The sequence below is a fragment of the Trachypithecus francoisi genome, unplaced genomic scaffold (genome assembly GCF_009764315.1).
Source record: "Trachypithecus francoisi isolate TF-2019V2 unplaced genomic scaffold, Tfra_2.0 Lachesis_group0, whole genome shotgun sequence".
NCBI classification, from domain to species: domain Eukaryota; kingdom Metazoa; phylum Chordata; class Mammalia; order Primates; family Cercopithecidae; genus Trachypithecus; species Trachypithecus francoisi.
The window spans coordinates 55817943-55838103 of record NW_022681453.1 but is presented as its reverse complement, the minus strand read 5'-3'; the positions used below and the strand labels follow the sequence as shown (position 1 = coordinate 55838103).

General features: G+C 43.7%; 1 protein-coding gene across 4 annotated transcripts in view; it reads left to right on the top strand.

The window, feature by feature from the left end:
- The first annotated feature begins 381 nt into the window (after positions 1-381).
- TAMM41 (TAM41 mitochondrial translocator assembly and maintenance homolog) overlaps positions 382-20161 on the top strand; it is a 60116-nt gene continuing 40336 nt past the window's right edge. For 2 of the 4 annotated variants that reach the window (XM_033210702.1, XM_033210701.1), the window contains exons 1-4: positions 382-789; positions 3085-3267; positions 8252-8344; positions 17976-18126. In XM_033210702.1, the coding sequence (XP_033066593.1) occupies positions 655-789; positions 3085-3267; positions 8252-8344; positions 17976-18126 (562 nt within the window). In that variant the 5' untranslated portion in view covers positions 382-654. Of the gene's footprint in view, positions 790-3084; positions 3268-8251; positions 8345-14395; positions 14545-17975; positions 18127-20161 lie in introns of all 4 variants that reach the window. The other 2 variants (XM_033210704.1, XM_033210703.1) reach the window with 2 other exon arrangements.

Here is a 20161-nt window from a genome sequence, read left to right as displayed (position 1 = left end):
TAATTTTGTGTTTTTTTAAATCTTCGAAATCTACAATTTTGGAACTAGAGAGATGATGGGTGCACAATATTGTGAAGGTACTAAATGCTACTACTCTGTCCATTTCAGAACGGCTAGTTCTATATTATGTGAGTGTCGCCTCATTTAAAAACTTTCAATACGCTCACGATTTATAGTAATTCTTTAAACCATGGTTTGAAGAGAGAAGTACAGTGGGTATCAAGGTTCAGGGGCCGCGGAGTCGCGTGACGCTTGGCTCCGCCCATTCGTCCAGGTCGCAACCGAGGCTGCCAGCCTGTAGAGCACTCCTCCGACCACGAGGGGACAATGCAAAGCCGTCACGTTCCCCACACTAAGGCGAGCACCGCCTCTTGCGTCTTGGAAGCGCGTGTGCGTGCGTGGGGCGTAGCAAGGGACGGAAGCTCGGCCGGTACGAGCGCCGCACACGCTAGGCTAAGCCTGCTGTGTCTTGCCGCCGCTGATGTTCGTGGCCCAACGCCCCAATCCTTGCCGTCCCACCCCACACTCAGCCTTGCGTCCCTCGAGCCGGTCTCCGACTTCCATTTCCCATCCTAAACCGCCTACCCGGTTTCTGTTGCCCGCCCAGTTGTCCTCGGCTTGCTGCGCTGAGGGTCCCCTGTCAGCTTCGACCCCATGGCGCTGCAGGCCCTGCAGAGCTCGGGGGTGACGTTCCGCAAGATCCTGTCTCACTTCCCCGAGGAGCTGAGTCTGGCTTTCGTCTACGGCTCCGGGGTGTACCGCCAGGCAGGGCCCAGTTCAGACCAGAAGGTGAGCCCGGGCAGTCCCCGTCAGCCCCACGACGGGGAACTGTCTTGTTCTCACGAGTCCCGTTTTGCCCTCGATTCCTTCAGAGCCGGAGAGCTGCCTGTCCGCTCTGCACACTCCACGTGTCCACTAGCAGAGTGAACCGTAGGTCTGCGTTCCTAGTATAACGACAGCGCGAGTTGAAGCGAAGGTGTTGAAGGATACTTAGGAATCCACGTGGGTCTAGAGCAGGAGAAGCAGTTAGGCAGAAGGAAAAGCTGCTGCAGGGGCAAGTGGAAGAAAGGAAAGGAAATAGTTATCAGGTTCTTTCAGTGTTTTCAGTCGGCTGGACATCAGAATTTTCTGGGGAGCTTTTAAGAAAATCCTAATACTCGGGTTCCACCGATGGAGATTCTGATTTAATTGGTTTGGGATGAGACCTGGGCTTCAGGAATTTAAGAAACGTCCCAGGTGATTCTAATACGCAGCCAAGTTTGTTGAGAGTCGCCTCTATAAATGTAGGAGAAAATGCAAAATGATCTTCTGACTTCAGGAAACTGGCGAACTGGTTGTAGGGCCCGGGCAGGTGCAGTGAAAGTAACTAACAACAAAAGTTAGTGCGTGACCAGTATATTTACCCTCGCTCAGCACATTTAACAAGGGTCTGAGACTAGGCATTGTTACTTTTCAGAGTTGGCTCAGCACAGCCTCAGTAAGGGTACAGTTTTCCTTGTGATTTGCAGAATTCAGTGTGCAAGTTTTAATTGGTTCCCCTGCGTCTGGATACCTGACTGTAGTCTGTCTTCTGATTAACATCCTGCCTGTTCACTTCCTGGTGAGGCCATCTATACTGTTGCTTGGATTTTCTCTGTTTCCCTCTTATACTACTATTTAGTATTTTTCTTTAAATTGGCAGCATATGAGAAATTATATTATAGGCTAGTTATTTTTTCTGAATATACCTTAACATAATTACACATTTTTTAAAAACATGTTTATTCCATACCTGCCTCGCCACCAAATCTTAAGTGTCCCCAGTGGTCTGTAGAGTCACACTGTGGTAGAGCAGGTGTTAGCCTCCTGATGGCGACCTCTGCATTCTGCCATGGAGGTTTTCCTTTGAGTAGACCTGGGACTTCCTGCAAGACAAGGTCCTTCCTTCCCATTCCCTCACTTTTGATTCTTTACATTCAAGTGAACAAGTTGTAGATTCCAACACCTAAATCTCTCTCACATCAGTCCGCATCCTTAGCGCCTTAGCTAATATAATTTCATTTCTTACCTGGAATCTTGCCATGGCTTCAGATCTAATTCCCCCCACTCCCTTAGTCCCCTTCTCTCCAGTCAGCTCTTCTGCAGGAAAATTTTCTAGTGTGGCAAACAGCCTCCCTTTCTGATCTCATCTTCCACTACATAAATGTGTTCTATTTCAGTCATATCTAACGGCAGCTTCCAGAACATGCCGGCTCCCATATCCACAGAGCACTTTCCTCCAACATGGCTCCCTACCCTTCCCTGTGCTTCCCCCAGTGCTTCCAGCAAGTCTGTTTAACTCACATGTCCTTCAAGACTCAGGTTTGTCATCTCTAGGAGAATTTCTCCCTCCTGTGCTCCTGATCTGATCCCAATTCTGAGTGCATTTAGTACATTTTGCATTCCTCTATGAAGTCAATGTAGTGATAATTTGTTTATTCTCTCCAGTAGACTCTGAGCTCTATACTTCTACCCTAGGGCCTGTCAGAGCTCATTATAAGTACTCAATGAGTGGTTGGTGAATGGGTAAGAGATAAAATAACTGACTTCCTTTTATAAAATATTTCATAGAGTTTATCCAGATGGTGCTAATTTGATCTGGAAGAAAAGCGGAGCACATTTAGCTACATTTGTGAAAGGCAGTGTAGTGCAGTGGTACAGCATACACAGTTTGGAGCCAGACCACTTAGGTCTGCCACCCACAAGCTCTGTGTCCTTGGGCGAAGAGCATCATCCCCTGTGCGTTGGTTTCTTATAAAATTGAGATAATAGCAGTAGCTACCTTGTAGGGTTGTGTTGAGGATAAATGGAGTGACTGCGTATGTTATCCATCAAGTGTTTAAAGAATGCTGGCACAACAACACATGTTAAAGAAGTGTTTGCTGTTATTACATTGATGAAAATGAAGCTCAAATTGGTTCCACAGACTCGCTCACGTTTCTGATGACAGCACCAGGCCTTCTGACTGTTGATCATAATTGCATAATATGTTAGAGCTTTTCCATGCTCTCTTGCTGCCTTTCTAGGAATTAATACTGAAGTTATTGTCTTTTCTTCACTCCACAGAATGCTATGCTGGACTTTGTGTTCACAGTAGATGACCCTGTCGCGTGGCATTCAAAGAACCTGAAGAAAAATTGGAGACACTACTCTTTCCTAAAAGTTTTAGGGCCCAAGATTATCACATCCATCCAGAATAACTATGGCGCTGGAGTTTACTACAATTCATTGATCATGTGTGATGGTAGGGTAAGTGACTGCTGGCCTTTGTCTTAACTTGGCTAGTTACTAACCTGGATTATTAGAGCACCAGCTAAATATGTATGTTCTTGTAGTCAGGAAACATTCACACTCCTGCTGGACGTTGTTATAGTCAGGAAATATGTATGTTTTTATAGTATGTATGTTCTTATAATCAGGGAACATTCACACTCCTGCCAGACGTCTTGAACTTGGGGACAGAGCAGGGACTGGAGTCCTTCCTCATCTCCCATTAACTGGTGGCGTGTGACTGACTTTTTAAATTTTTTTTATTTTTTGAGACGGAGTTTTGCTCTTGTCGCCCAAGCTTTAGTGCAGTGGTGTGATCTTGGCTCACTGCAACCTCTGCCTCACGGGTTCAAGTGATTCTCCTGCCTCAGCCTCCCAGTTAGCTGGGATTACAGGGGTATGCCACCTTTTAATAGAGACAGGGCTTCGCCCTATTGGCCAGGCTGGTCTTGAACTCCTGACCTCAGAAGATCTGCCTGACTCAGCCTCCCAAAGTGCTGGAATTGCAGGCGTGAGCCACTGAGCCCGGCCAGACTGACTTTATTTTTTTTGTCTTTGGCCAAGTGGTTCTCAAGTTTTAGTGTACATCAGAATCCCATAGGTTGTGTGTCTGTTGGACACACAGATTGCTGGGCCCCACCCCTAGAGTTCTGATCACTAGGTCTTGGGTGGGGATTGAAGATTTGCATCCCTTAACACCTTTCCAAGCAGTGCTGAAGCTGCTGGTGTGGAATCATTGGTCTGGTCAGTGGGAGGAATAGGCAGGCCATTTTAGGGTCAGATTGGAGACTGATTTTATCTAGAAAGAGGGGCAGATACCCCCAGAAAGAAGTTGGAAGTGAAGAAGATAACACAGGTGATTGGGAGCATGTGTGTCAGGTGATAGACAGGAACCTCTTGGTGCTAGGAGATGGGTGGAATTTGACAGTGGGTGTTGGAGAGCAGGTAAGTTGCTTGGATTCCTGCTGGTGGGTCATCTGACAGCAGGAACTTTGCTGAACTGTCTTTCAGCTGAAGCATCCCAGTCTCCGAGAGAGCTGTCAAGAGCTAAGCAGAACCCCAACCTGCAAGGATCAGTAGGGTCTAAATGAGATGCTTCCTAGAGCTTCCCTGGGCAGGGATGACATATGGGTTTCACTTGCTGTGCCAGCTGTGCCACTCATTGCTCAGAGCAGTCAGACTTTGACAGGCATCAAACCACCTGGAGATGCCATTTAAATGCAGATCCTGACTCAGTTGGTCTGAGATGGAACCTGAGATTCTGCTTTTTTTTTTTTTTTTCTTTTTTTGAAACAGAGTCTGGCTCTGTCACCCAGGCTGGATTACAGTGGCGGTGTCTTGGCTCACTGCAACCTCTGCCTCCCGGGCTCAAGCCATCTACCTGCCTCAGCCTCCCAAGTAGCTGGGACTATAGGCACATACCACCATGCCTGGCTAATTGTTGTATTTTTTGTAGAGACAGGGTTTTGCCATGTTGCCCAGGCTGGTCTCGAACTCCTGATCCCAAACAATCTGACCATCTTGGCCTCCCAAAGTACTGGGATTACAGGTGTGAGCCACCATGCCCTGCCAAGATTCTGCTTTTTTTTCTTTTGTTTTGAGATGGAGTTTTGCTCTTGTTGCCCAGGCTGGAGTGCAATGGTGGAATCTCCACTCACTGCAACCTCCACCTCCCAGGTTCAAGCGATTCTCCTGCCTTAGCCTCCCAAGTAGCGGGGATTACAGCACCCGCTACTGTAATCATGCCTGGCTAATTTTTTGTATTTTTAGTAGAGTGGGGTTTCACCGTGTTGGCCAGGCTGTTTGCGAACTCCTGACCTCAGGTGATCCACCCACCTTGGCCTCCCAAAGTGCTGGCATTATAGGCGTGATTCTACGTTTGTTATAAGTTCCCAGGTGATGCCGGTGCCACTGGTCAAAGGCCCACGCTTTAAAGGGCAGGAGGTTGGAGTACTGACTTGAGAAGGATTTGAAGGTCTGTCTGAACTTGGCTAAGGAGTGAGTGTTGTGATTGACTGGTAATGTCTGCATATCCCTTGGGCCATATATTTGCTTTTCTGGTTGAGATCCAGCCTTGCTTTGCCTGTGTTTTGCAGTTGAGGAAACTGAAGTTCAAAGAGAGGAAATGACTTCCATAAGGTCGTGCAACTAGTTTGCAACAGGTCCCCTGACTTCCAGGCCCGTGGTGTTTCTGTTACCTCCCAGTGGTTACTTGACTGCAGCTAGAAGGGCTTTCTGCAGTGCTGCTGCTGGAGTTGGGGGGAAAAAGGCTGACACTCAGTACAGCCTTCTATATCCACTTGAGTCATGCAGAACACTTAGCTTTGTTCTTTCTCCACAGTTAATATGCCAAACCTATCTCTAATTAGTAATTTTCAAGCAATATTGTAAGTTCCAGTAACCAAATGTTTGGGTGTAATTGTATGCCAAAAGACCATACTTTTTAGTTGACAATTTGTAGCTGCTTTTTATATATTTACAGCTTGAGAAGGCTGTTTGGATACTGAAGTTCAGCAAAGTGGGTCTGAAGATACTTGTTTATGCAAATGGGACTTTGTAACCTGGGAAATCTACAGGATTTATGCAAATTATTATTGAAATGGGCTTAACTGTCCGGGCACGGCAGCTCATGCCTGTAATCCTAGCACTTTGGGAGGCCAAGGTGGGTGGATTGCTTGAGCCCAGGCATTCAAGACCAGCTTGGGCAACATGGTGCACCCTGTCTCTACAAAAAAATACAAAAATTAGTCGGGCATGATAGTGCATGCCTGCGGTTCCAGCTACTCTGGAGACTGAGGTGGGAGGATCACTGGAGCCCAGGGAGTTCAGGGCTGCAGTGAGCCAAAATCATGCCACTGCACTCCAGCATGGGCAACAGAGTAAGACTCTGTCTCAAAAAAAAAAAAAAAAAATAGAAATGGGCTGAACTATAATTTCTTTTCTTAGCATGAGTAAAGAAGTTTTATTTTTGGATGTTGCTTTGTAATTACAGAAGTGTTTGAAACAGTCAATAGCAAAAGAGAAATTCACTATGTAAACGATGTCAGTGAAAACTTTTAATTAAAGGAAAATTTCTTGTACTTTGTAATTAAAAGAGCATTGGAAGAGCAGACTGCAATTCTGGGACCTAGTTTTGACTCTGCTACTACTGGTGCCACCTTGAGCATGTCATTTGTTCTCTCTGAGCTGTAGGTTTTTTATTTCTCAAATGAAGAACATGAACTAAATTATCACTTCTCAAACTGGCTTTGGGGAAGGACCAGTTTTTTTACTCCCAATCCACTGAGGACCAATACTAGATAGCATCTAAGAGCCATTCCATCTTAAACATCCCATGGACCTAAGTTGAAATAATGGTCATTTTGTAATTCCCTGGTGGGTTCTTCCTGCCTGTCGCGTGGACAGGCACTGTGACTGTGGTATTGCAGTAAAGAGTTTAATTAGGCCAGGCGCGGTGGCTCATGCCTGTAATCCCAGCACTTTGGGAGGCCGAGGTGGGTGGATCACCTGAGGTCAGGAATTCAATACCAGCCTGGGCTGGGCGCGGTGGCTCAAGCCTGTAATCCCAGCACTTTGGGAGGCCAAGACGGGCGGATCACGAGGTCAGGAGATCGAGACCATCCTGGCTAACACGGTGAAACCCCGTCTCTACTAAAAATACAAAAAACTAGCCGGGTGAGGTGGCGGCGCCTGTAGTCCCAGCTACTCGGGAGGCTGAGGCAGGAGAATGGTGTGAACCCGGGAGGCGGAGCTTGCAGTGAGCTGAGATCTGGCCACTGCACTGCAGCCTGGGTGACAGAGCGGGACTCCGTCTCAAAAAAAAAAAAAAAAAAAAAAGACCAGCCTGGCCAACATAATGAAACCCTGTCTCTACTAAAAATACAAAAAATTAGCCAGACGTGGTACTGCACACCTGTAATCCCAGCTACTCAAGAGGCTGAGGTGCAAGAATGGCTTGAACCCAGGAGGCAGAGGTTGCGGTGAGCTGAGATTGCGCCACTGCACTCCAGGTGACAGAGTGAGATTCCATCTCAGAAAAAAAAAAAAAAGAGTTTAACATTAACGTGAGGACACAGGAGAACTGGCATTGTCACTCAAATCACTCTCCCTGAAAGCTTGGAAGTTAGGGTTTTTGAAGGGTAGTTTGGTGAGCAGGGGACTAGGGAATGGGTGCTGCTGATTGGTTGGGGATGCGATCATACAGGTGTGGAAAACAGTTCTCAGGGGCGGAGTGGGCCTTTTGGTTGGGGAGGGGCAACGGGACCCATTGAGTGTTGAGTCATGGTGGTTCTGGGTGGGGTCAGTCAGTTGCCAGAATGCAAATGCCTGAAAACATCCCAAAAGACCAATCTTAGGTTCTCCAGTAGTGATGTTATCTATAGGATTAATTGGAGAACTCACAAGTCTTGTGACCTCTGGACACATGTCTCCTGAGCAGTAAGACATCATAGAAGCTATGCCAACATTTTAGCAGAATTCAGGCTCTTCCCATAACCCTAATCTTTTGGACTTTCAATAGTTTTACAAAGGTGATTTCAGCTCTGGACTGGGGAGGGAAACAGTTTTAGGGAGGGACTATTGTCATCCTTGCTTCAAAATTAAACTATAAACTATATTCCTCCCCCTTGGTTGGCTTGACCTACGCCCAGGCATGAGCTTGGATAGCCAGCCTGTGAGGCTGGCAGCAAGATGGAGTCAGCTACGCTGGACTTCTCTTACTATTATAATCCTGTGAAGGCAGTTTCAACCTCGCCTCAGATACCCTAACGGCCAAATCAGTCTTGGGCACTAAACCTCTCAAAGGTTTTGGTGGAGATGTGTGTTTTCACCAGGCAGGCGTTTTGAGTGGCTTTGGAATCAAGGTACTGCTCTGATCAAGAATTTTATATATTTCCTTATATTTTGTACTTGTATAAGCAATATCATGGTATTTTGCTCCTTTTTGTGCCATTTTTCCCTTCAGCTTATCAAATATGGAGTTATTAGCACTAATATTCTGATTGAAGATCTCCTCAACTGGAATAACTTATACATTGCTGGACGACTCCAAAAACCGGTGAGTGTTTTACAGGCTACATAGTTAGGGATACCTTTCTTCTCTGAGCCTAACCTTACTTTGATCATTGTGATTGCAGTGAGATGGAACTCTGGAAATAGAAATGAGTTTCTGACTCTTCCTATTCCCTATAAAATTTATTGTCAAATAATATCCACATATTCTCGTGATATTGTGATATAAGAAGAAATATGTATTTGGTTTTTCTCCTTGGGCTCCTGGTTCAGAGGTCCTAAAACCCTTGGAATATCTGAGTGATAGGGATGAGAGTGTCTTTTATTATTCATAACAAGTTCCTTTCAGTTGTATCTGAGTTTATACTAATGAAGTGACTCTTGATAGGCCCCTAGAAGGATTCAGGATAGGGTTGGTTGCCAGGGAGCCAGACGTGTGATAAGAGGCTGGACCTTTCAGGCTCCCCATTCCCACCTTCACAGAGGGGAGAAGGGCTGGAGATTGGGCCAATCACCAATGGCCAGTGATTTAATCAGTCATGTATAGGCAGTGGAACCTCCATAAAAAACAAAGGGGTTCTGAGAACTTCTGGGTTGGTAGGCACATCAAGGTGCTGGGAGGGTGTTGTGCCCGGAGATGTCGTGGAGCTCCACACCCTTCTGCTACCCCGTATCTTACCAAGCATCTCTTCCATTTGGTGGTTCCTGAGTTGTGTCCTTTATAATAATCAAGTACATGCGAGTAAAGTGCCTTCCTGGCTGGGCACGGTGGCTCACACCTGTAATCCCAGTACTTTGGGAGGCCAAGGTGGGTGGATCATTTGAGGTCAGGAGTTCAAGACCAGTGTGGCCAGCGTGGTGAAATCCCATCTCTACTAAAAATACAAAAAAGTTAGCTGGCCGTGGTGTTGCATCCCTGCAACCCTGGCTACTGGGGGAGGCTGAGGCAGAAGGATCACGTGAACCTGGGAGATGGAAATTGCAATGAGCCGAGATCATGCCACTGCACCCCAGCCTGAGTGACAGAGTGAGACTCCATCTAAAAAAAAAAAATGCCTTCCTGAGCTCTGTGAGCCATTCTAGCAAATTATGAAATCAGAGGAAAGGGGAAGTAGCCCCCATCCCTTTCTAGTAAACAATCAGAGTACAGGCAACCTGGACTTATGATTGGTGTCTGAAGTGGGGGAGGCTTGTGGAACTGAGCTCGTAACCTGTGGGATCTGACTCTGACTCCAGGTAGCTAGGGTCAGAATCGAATTTAGTTGTAGGACAGTCAGTTGGTGTCTGGAGGGCTGGATAATTGGTTGGTGTGACACCCACATTTGGAGTCAGAAGTGCTGGGAGTAGAAGCCGGATCACAGTCCACTCTCCCTCCTGCTGCCCTCCCATTCAAGATTCTCCAGTGACTGGATCGGGCTCCAAGTTGACCCATTTGGGCTGGGGGAGAGTGGCAGAGGAGGTGCCTAATGCCTCAGTGGAGACTTTCTCAGCACCACCCAGTCACCTTGTCTCCTAGGACATGTACCACGGAGGTACTGTTTGTCCACTAATGCATCCAAAGGGCAGTGCCTGGGTCGTGGGATGCTTAAGTAACCTTTGAGTAAATGAATGCACCAAGTAGTCATTCCAAGGGACTGGTGTTCCCATCCCTTTTATTCTCTTTCTCAGGCCAGTGGTGGTGCCTTCTCTATTGTCTTAGCTCTTTTGGGACACAGGTGGAGGAGGCTATGGGGAGTAGACTTCTCCTTGGGCTTTAGTAGAAACAAGAAACAAACACAAAACAGGAAAAAAAAAGTGGGAGAGAACTTAAACTTTTAACGAGTATTTGCAATGTCACCTTTCTTCTTTTTTTTTTTTATTTTTCAGATAATCAGTCTGTATTCTGAGAAGGGGTCTTGCCACAGTTTGAGAACTATGTTAAACAGTTAGAGTTGCTAATCTTGCGCTTCCTACTATAAGGAAGATTTTCATTGTGTGTGAGAGGGTCCCAGGCTCCACAAGAGGGCGATGGATTGTTATCGAGTGTCTCCCCCAACAGCGATGTGCTGCTTCTGTAGCTATCTACGGGAAAAATGACAGATTTCCATAGCTTTAGCTCACTGATTTGTGTAATAAACATCTCTTTATTGATGTGCATGGGCTGTCAGGATTCTCCTGCCTTGCACCTGGGCTTACAGTTTTATAGTGTAGCTCCTTAAAATGTCCAGAAACACTTGATCCGGGCAGGGGTTACACAGGAATATGCATGGACAAATTTATCAAACATACCCTTAAAATCTGTGCACTTCACTGTAACTTTTACTTTAATTAAAAACATTTTTAAAGTCCAGAAATGATAGGCTTACTGAAATTTCTTATCTATACAGATAAATTTCTCATTTCTAAGTTGGATGACTAGTAAAGCTCATAATTGAGCAATTGGAAATTTGTAAATATTTTATTTCCAAGGGTTTTTTTTTTTTTTTTTTAAGTATGCAAAAGATGGGCCAGGCACCGTGGCTCACGCCTGTAATCTCAGCACTTTGGGAGGCCGAGGTGAGTGGATCACTTGAGGTCAGGAGTTCGAGACCAGCCCGGCCATCATAGTGAAACCCTGTCTCTTCTAAAAGTACAAAAATTAGTCGGGCATGGTGGCGCACGCTGGTAATCCCAGCCACTCGGGAGGCTGAGACAGGAGAACCGCTTGAACCCAGAAAGTGGAGGTTGCAGTGAGCTGAAATTGCACTACTGCGCTCCAGCCTGGGTGACAAAGCGAGACTCTGTCTCAAGACAAACAAAAACAAAATATGTAGCTTGATGGACATCAAATTAGAAGCCTTGAGTCATATTCAGTCCTGCCACCCATTAGCTGTTACATAAACTTGGACATCTTATTTTATCTTTCTGAACTTCAGTTAATTTATCTGTAGAATAAAGGTCCACAAAGGTGTTGAAAATTGGAAGCAGGGCCGGGTGCCATGACTCTTGCCTGTAATCCCAGCACTTTGGGAGGCTGAGGCAGACAGATCACTTGAGGCCAGGAGTTTGAGAACAGCCTGGACAACGTGGAAAAACCCCATCTCTACTAAAAATACAATAATTAATTGGGGGTTGTGGCATGCCCCTGTAATTCCAACTACTCGGGCTGCTGAGGCAGGAGAATGGCTGGAACCTGGGAGGCAGAGGTGAGCTGAGATTGTGCCATTGCACTCTGCACTCCAGCCTAGGTGACAGAGTGAGACCTAGTCTCAAAAAAAAAAGGAATATTGCAAAAAAAAGAAAAGGAATATTGCAAGCAGAGTAGTAGTGCTGGGAAGAGCGCAGTGTTTCAGAATCCAACAGATGTAGGGTTAGGATCCCAGCTCTGATGCTTGCTGATATTGTGACCCTGCACCACTGGCAGTCTCCCTAAGCCTCAGGGTGTTTGCATCTGCAGATGAGTCTGATGACGCTGACCTCAGAGGGTTCTGAAATGCCTGGTACTTAGTAGACACTCAGAAAATGATCTTTCCCTTCTCTCTGTGCCTTTGCTTATCTCAGTTATTTTGAGATAAAAATTGAATGTTAAAATGTTGTATTATTCTTTGCATTATACTTCATGTTTAGAATATTTCAAAATTTTAAAAAAGTCTTTAGAAACCTGAAATGCCATGAAATCTCAGAATGTAAGCACTGGAAATGACCTCAGGTTTTATCTAACTGTTATATCCTTGTAAAACAAAAACAGCAATTCAAGACAAGTAGTAGCAGCCATGCTCATATCATGCAAAACTCTGCATTTCTCAGCTGACTTGGAGAAGAAAATGTTACTAATATCAATGATTATTTTCTAAGGCTTTTTGTGCTTCTAGCACAAGAAAATTAGGGTATCATAAAATCATTTGAAAGTGTTGAACATTTTTTTTTTAATTGAGAATGATAAATGGGCAAATTAACTCTCTCTTCCACCTTGCTCCCAGTTTTCAACATGTGGAAATCACTGTTAACCAGAATGATAAAGATTTTTAAACAAACTACCACCTATAATGATAATGATTTTAAACAAACTGCCACCTCTAGGTGGCAGCAAATATTAATCAGACTTGATAAATCTAATGAAAAGAGGGTGGTAGTATTTTGGACAAGAAAGTGGGTAAATATCTTAAGAAAGAATTATGAGAATATGAGTATGAATTCTTTATGTTTATGTGTTTTAAAAGGAGTCACATTAAATTATGTTGTCTAAAGCCCCAGAATTGTCTTGCATCTTACAAATTGAAATAGAATTTCTCAATCACTAACAATTTAAGTCTTTACCACGCCTGTAATCCTAACACTTTGGGAGGCCTAGGTCGGGGAATCACCCGAGGTCAGGAGTTCGAGACCAGCCTGGCCAACATGGCGAAACCCCGTCTCTACTAAATAATGGAAAAATTAGCCAGGCATGGTGGCGCACACCTGTAATCTCAGCTACTAAGGAGGCTGAGTCAGAAGAATCACTTGAATCCAGGAGGTAGAGGTTGCAGTGAGTCAAGATCTTGCCACTGCACTCCAACCTGAGCAACAGAGCAAGACCCTGTCTCCAAATATATTTATGAGTATCTTGCTTAAAAAGATGGACTTTCTGGGAAAAGTTGAGTGTAAGTTAAATTTTTGTCATACTTTACCATTAACTTATCTCATAATTGATGTAATACCCTAATTTTATTTTCAGTACAACCTTAAGTTTCTGAGGTTATTAATATTTTCCCAAGTGAAAAACCATGGAATTTAAAGTGTTTAATATAGCATTGTGACCAATCTTTTTTTAAGCCAAGAAACCTCTCAAGTAATAATTAATAGTTATTTTCCTAGTTAACATAATTGTGGATTTTTGTATTTTACATTGTTTTTAGTGTATAGATAATTGTGTTTGAGTTTTTAAGGCATTTATATTGACATGCAGTGGTTTTTTTGCTGCGTTGTTAAGAGGATTTTAATTTAATGTATTCGTTGCAATATATTTTGCCTTTTAGTAATGTAGCTTTATTTAATTTCAATTTTATTTTTGAGACAGGGTGTTGCTTTGTCACTCAGGCTGAAGTGGAGTGGCATGAACACAGTTTACTCGACCTCCCGGGCTCAACCAATCCTCCCATCTCAGCCTCCTGAATAGCTGGAACTATAGGCACATGCCACCATGCCCAGCTAATTTTTGTATTTTTTTGTGTGAAGATGGGGTTTGCCATGTTGCCCACATTGGTCTCGAACTCCTTGGCTGAAGGGATCCACGTGCCTCAACCTCTCAAAGTACTGGGATTCCAGGCGTGAGCCCCCATGTATGGCCTATTTTTTGATAACAGCTTTATTGAGATAAAATTCACATACCATACAGCTCAACCATTTAAAGAGTACAATTCAATGATTTTTACTATATTCACAGAGTGCAGCCATCACCGTATTGTAGCTTTATTGATTAATTTTTTTGTGTGGGTAGAAAAACCCCCAGTGGTATAAAAGATCCCTAAACTGGGAGTTGGAAAACTTGGCTTACTAGTTTTGGCTCTGCCCTGCTATAAGCAAATGTTTGGGCTGCTAGCGTCTGAAATGCACAGATTGAGCCATTCATTTCTTTATTCAAAAGACAACTGTTTCTTCTCTGTGTATGCCAAAGGAATTTTTAAAAATGATAACATGTTGCTTGTCCTCGAAGAGCCCAGAGTCCAGCAGGTAGATATTGAGTAAGGTTTCATCCAGCTGTAATGTTCAGTGTTTCTTCTTCATCCTTAAGCAATGACTATTTAGAAGAGTTAAACCTCCTGGTCGTTTGGAATGGAACAGTTCTGGTGGGCGGTTGAGTATTTGAACAGTAGGTAGGGCTGTGGTCTTTGTGATTAAAATTTCACTCTTTACAATTCAAGTAGTCTCTCCTTGTGACAGTTTTAGAGGAGCCCACATGTGACTTTCTCTTTTTTCCTGTCTTGAAGGGTACTCACAAATCTCTCCTTTGAAAGTCCCTTTAAGCAATGCCCCTTTCTCTCCAGTAAAGATTTTCCTCCCTGGCAGTCGTGCTAATGTTATCTATGCAGTTCAGGTTGGGGCATTCCCAGTAAGATACAAACAGCTATTCACAAATCTGAGCACTTTCTTCTTTTCCCAGGCCTCTCTGGCAGTGTCCCAAGAGTTCACTGGCTTTTCACTCTGAACAACAAATAACAGTGCTGCTGAGACAAGTTCCTAGTACACCTTTCGTTGAAGAACCAGATCAGCACAGTAGCAGAATCTTCCGAATTGACATTTTTCCTTTGAGTAAGGATGCTTTTATTTTCACCCTCTTAACCTTAAATAGCAAACAGACTGCTTTCTTACAGCCTAGGTAGAACAACTTCCTTGGAGAACAAGTGATATTTTGTTAACTAGGAAAATTTCCCCAAACTTAGTCTTTTCTTTGCATCTTTGAGTTGTTAGCATCTCAAAATAGCTCCTCATTTCACTGGGTTTCTAAGCCATCAAAAAGAGAGAGGTGAAGAATTATTGAGAAGGATGTGTGATGAATGGGGATGAAGAACGGGAATGTGGAAGTAGAGAGACATCACAGAGTTGTGGAAAGAGCACTGGGTGAATCCTGGGACTGGATCCCGATCCAGTTTGCCACTACATCTCTTGGAGAAGTCGTTTAACCCCCTCTGGGCCTAAGTTTTCTGTCAGTAAGAGGAGGCAGTTGCCCTCCTAGATTAATAATTCAGTATGGAATACAGCCATCCCTTGGTGTCTATGGGGATTGGTTTTAGGACCTGCCCCCACCCTCAGATTCACATCTCTGATATAAAATGGCCTAGTATTAGCATATAACCTATGCACATCCTCCTGTGTATTTTAGAGCATCTCTAGATGACTGGTAATACCTAATACTGTGCTTACACTTCATGTCATTCACCTGCCTTCAACATACTAATCAGCCTGTGGCGGCAAATTCTACATTTGCTTTTTGGAAGTTTGTGGATTTTTTTTTTTTTCCCTGAATGTTTCCCATCTGTGATTAGTTGAATCTATGGGTGCAGAACCCACAGGTATGAAAAGCCAACTGTGTAAGGTTTAGGAAAGTTATTCAAGGAATAAGCATAAGTGTTTTTATAGGACCTTAAAATTTGTTTTAATCATCTTTCAAGATAAGTTAACCAGAATAGAACCATAAATCAATGCATGAGAATAATTCAGAATATTCAGAGCTGAATTTGCCGAGTAAAAGGGTGTGATCCTGATTTTTGTTGTCAATTCATTATGCAACCGTAGGCAAGTTATGTTCCTGGCTGGTCATGGGTTACTCTCTGCAGATGATTGCAGTAATGCTGAACTCACCTAAGGGCTGAAAGGCTTCATTAAGGTCCATTAAGTTCTCAGAATTGTAAAGGAGGAGGGGGTGATATTGAATCAAGTGGCGTACCTACCATATATGATGTTTGTATGTTATAAATATTCCCTTAGAAAAAAGTAGGGAAAAAAGGTAAAAGAATTTAGATTCTGAAGCCTGATTTATAAAATAGTAGTTACATGTTTTATAATGCTGTTTTTTACAATTAGAAGAGAATAAACTATGCCTTGGGATACTACAGCATTCTCTTCTTTCCTTGCTTTCTAATATTTATTTTGCAGTTTCTCATCATGTATCTTTTATGTGCCATCTTAATTTTGTCAAAAATTGTCTGTATTTGACAAACAAAAGGCAACTTACGCCCTGTTTTCTAGAATAGGTGAAAAATGTGTCAATAGTACCGAATGATTTAGAGATGGTAGATACATTTCAGACACATGGGAGTCCTTATTAGGGACTTCTAGACCCTTTCCTTTGTGTAGAAAGTCAGTCAGAAACAGTATGATGTTTTAAAAAGATTATGGTGGGAGTGTAAATTGGTATAACCACTCTGAAGAGCAAATTGACAGTGGTAAGTGTACACCTTAGAGCAGTAATTCTCAAAATGTGGTCCTTGGGCATTAAGAACTTGTTAGAAATGCACATTTTTCAGCCCTCACCCTGGCCTCCTGAAACAGAACTCTGGGAGTTGCATCTGATAATACATGTTGTAACAAGTCCTCCAGGTGATGCTAATGCTAGCTAAAGATGAGAACCCCTGGCCCAGAGAAGCTCTTGCCTTGTGCACTGAGAAGTGCACACAAGGAAGCTCATTTCACTGAAGGGTTTGTGTGCAGTAACTCACTTGATTTTTCTAGCAGCCTTATGAGCTGTTATTTACCCCATTTTACTGATAAGGAATTATGCCCATAGTCACAGAGCTAGTAGGAGATGGAGCTGGGATTTGAACACATCTCTTAACTATACTACAGTTGCCGGGCACGGTGGCTCAAGCCTGTAATCCCAGCACTTTGGGAGGCCGAGACGGGTGGATCACGAGGTCAGGAGATCAAGACCATCCTGGCTAACACGGTGAAACCGCGTCTCTACTAAAAAATGCAAAAAAAACTAGCCGGACGAGGTGGTGGGTGCCTGTAGTCTCAGCTACTCGGGAGGCTGAGGCAGGAGAATGGCGTAAACCCGGGAGGCGGAGCTTGCAGTGAGCCGAGATCCGGCCACTGCACTCCGGCCTGGGTGACAGAGCGAGACTCCGTCTCAAAAAAAAAAAAAAGCCTATACTACAGTCTTCAGAAGTAAGAATCTTAACTACAGTGCAGACTGGAGCTCTTAGTATTGTTTTGTTTTTTTTTGTTTTTGTTGTTTTTTTTGAGACAGAGTCTCACTGTGTCTTTCAGGCTGGCGTGCAGTGTCATGATCATGGCTCACTGCCACCCACTGCAGCCTTAACCACCTGGACTGAAGCTGTCTTCCTACCTCAGCCTCCTAAGTATCTGGGACCACCACATGTGCATCACTATGCCTGGCTAGGTGTTTGTTTTTTTGGGTTTTGTTTTATAGAGATGGGGTCTCACTGTGTTGCCCAGGCTGATCTCATGATCCCCCTGCTTTGGCCTCCCAAAGTGCTGAGATTACAGGTGTGAGCCACCACTCCCAGTCACTCTTTGTATTTTAATGGATTTGCAGAAAGTCTCAGATGGAAGCTTCTACTCTTTATTGAGGAGAAAAATTCTTTCTGAGCAAAGCAGAATACTAATTCTAGGCACTTTACATTTGTTATTATAGTCAATCTTTGTGACAGTTCTTTGATGCAAATCATTTGCCCAAACTCACATAGCTGGTAGGTACCTGGACTTGAGCCCATACCTATCTCTAAAATCCATTCTTTTTCTACTGTAGCTAGTTTTCTTTCATTTTTCCTTAGTCAAGTTCAAAATCAATGTATCTAGAGATTGTGAAATAGAGCATGAACTTCCTATGCTAGATGTGGTCCAAGATTACAGATGAGGTCTAAATAAAGAGGTAAAATGCCTCTGTCGACTAAAAAATTAAGTGACAATAGTGAGATTATAAATTTAAAAATATTGCAGTTTCCAAAGGACTTTTACTCTTTTTCTAAACCTATGATGCGTTTCCTCATGTAAGAAGAATATTTGTTTTCTTTGGCATTTTGATCCTTTCCTGTGTCATATGATTTCTTTGACTTTGGCATAAAACAAGGAGATTCTGGGATTACTTATTAGAGGAACAATTTAGTGTCACCTGAACCGATATTCCAAGATCTTCAGTGGGAAGAGTTTGAGATAGTTCCAGTGCCTGTGTAACCCATGCTTGAGCAATGCTTTTCTTCCCAATGTTCTGCCTCTTTCAGGTGAAAATTATCTCAGTGAACGAGGATATCACTCTTAGAGCAGCCCTTGATAGAAATCTGAAGAGTGCTGTGACCACTGCTTTCCTCATGCTCCCCGAAAGCTTTTCTGAAGAAGACCTCTTCATAGAGATTGCTGGACTCTCCTATTCAGGTTAGTATGGTTGCTGCCCAGATGTTCTGCAAGAAAGAGATTTATATTTGAAGACTGCAGCTATCCTGTTCTCACTCGGCGCTGGAGCTGCTACAGTCTTAGTTGTAAATCACATCACCTCATAAGTGGTTCCTGCACTAACTTCATGATTTGCCTCCCTGCCTCCCAGGTCCCCTCTCCACATCTCCATGCTTATTGTCCCAGGGTAATTTTGTTGTTGTTCATTTTTATTTTGAAGTAATTTCAAACTTAGAGAAAAGTTTCAAGAATAATACAGAAAACTCCCTATGCCCTTTTCCCAGATTCACCAGTTTTAGCATTTCACCATATTTCTTTTCTCATTCTTTCTGTATCAGTGGTTTTCAAACTTTAGCGTGTATCTGAGCAACCAGGAAGTCTCAGGTTAAAACACAGACTCCTGGGCCCTACCCCAGACAGTTGATTTATTTATTTATTTATTTTTATTTTTATTTTTTTTTGAGACGGAGTCTTGCTCTTTCGTCCGGGCTGGAGTGCAGTGGCCGGATCTCAGCTCACTGCAAGCTCCGCCTCCCGGGTTTTACGCCATTCTCCTGCCTCAGCCTCCGGAGTAGCTGGGACTACAGGCGCCCGCCACCTCGCCCGGCTAGTTTTTTGTATTTTTTTAGTAGAGACGGGGTTTCACCGTGTTAGTCAGGATGGTCTCGATCTCCTGACCTCGTGATCCGCCCGTCTCGGCCTCCCAAAGTGCTGGGATTACAGGCTTGAGCCACCGCGCCCGGCCGACAGTTGATTTAATAGGTTTGAAGACGGGCCCAAGAATTTTTATTTTTAGAAACAAGTTCCCAAGTGATGCTCATGCCCCTCCAGGGGTCCCACTTTGAGAACCACTGTTTTCTCCATATGTGTAAACATACTATATATATGTATTTTTTCTAAACCGTTTGGGAGTAAGTCACACATATTATGTCCCAAACTGAGAGGGTAGAGCCCCTGGCCCCTCACCCTCACTGCAACCAGAGGAGCCTCCATCTATCTGTTTACTATAGTAAGGTTCCGTGTAAGATTTCATTTACAAAACAAGGGGTCTGCTACTTTTTTAAAAGTTTGAAAACCACCATCTTAAATAAATATAATCTTTCCCGATTTTTAAGTGTAAGTCAAAGAACTTTATGCTTAGAACATTGGAAAAGCAGTTTAGTCTCTGAATCCCAGTACAGACAGATAAGATTTCATGGAAATTTAAGAGACCTTAGAGGTTTTGTTCTTCCATTCCTCCCTAAATTCATCTACCATGACTACGACTGTATTTGCAACACTGTAGAGAAAGGTATTGAAGCAGCCTTTTTCTCTGGGTGCTTCCAGCTTCACCCGGCAGCCTCCCTGCCTTCCAACAAAAGACACAGGGGCAAAGAGTTGCGTGGCCCCGTGCCGGAATGAGCAGGCCATATGCACTGTGTGAGCAAAGGGAGTCACTTTATTAGAGTGATTCCCTTCCCATACGCCCCTGTGAAAAATGATGGAATGGAAGCCTTTTATGAAAGCTGACTTGGTGGGAGAAGATGCAGGACTGTTCTCTACTCTGCCCCTACCACTACCAGTCCTTCATTTCTTCCCTTCCAGTCAACATTTTCATAGCGTTGGATGGATTCTGGGAGTTCCTTCTAAATCCTGAACATTACTAAGGAAATTTACCAAATGACATAGCTGCTTTCACCTCTTTGAAGACTCCTAAGTTAGCCTTCAAGCTGCTACCAATTTTAACTGATTTTTGCTGGAACTAGAAGAGAGTAATGAGGGTAGAAAATGACATAGGCTCTGTAGGTAGATCTCTTTCATAGGTATGAGACCTACCCCAGGCAAAGTGTTGAAAAGCACATTTTCCTCCTGACTTTCATAGGCTTCTGAGAACCCAGTGTCCTAGAACTGATCGGTTTTTATCTCTTGGCAAACCACCGAAGTCTCCCAAGCCCTGAGATCCCCAATATGCCAAAATTCATATTGTCTGCTAATCTCATTTTTATTTATAGCTTTGACATTGTCCATCTTTTTCCAG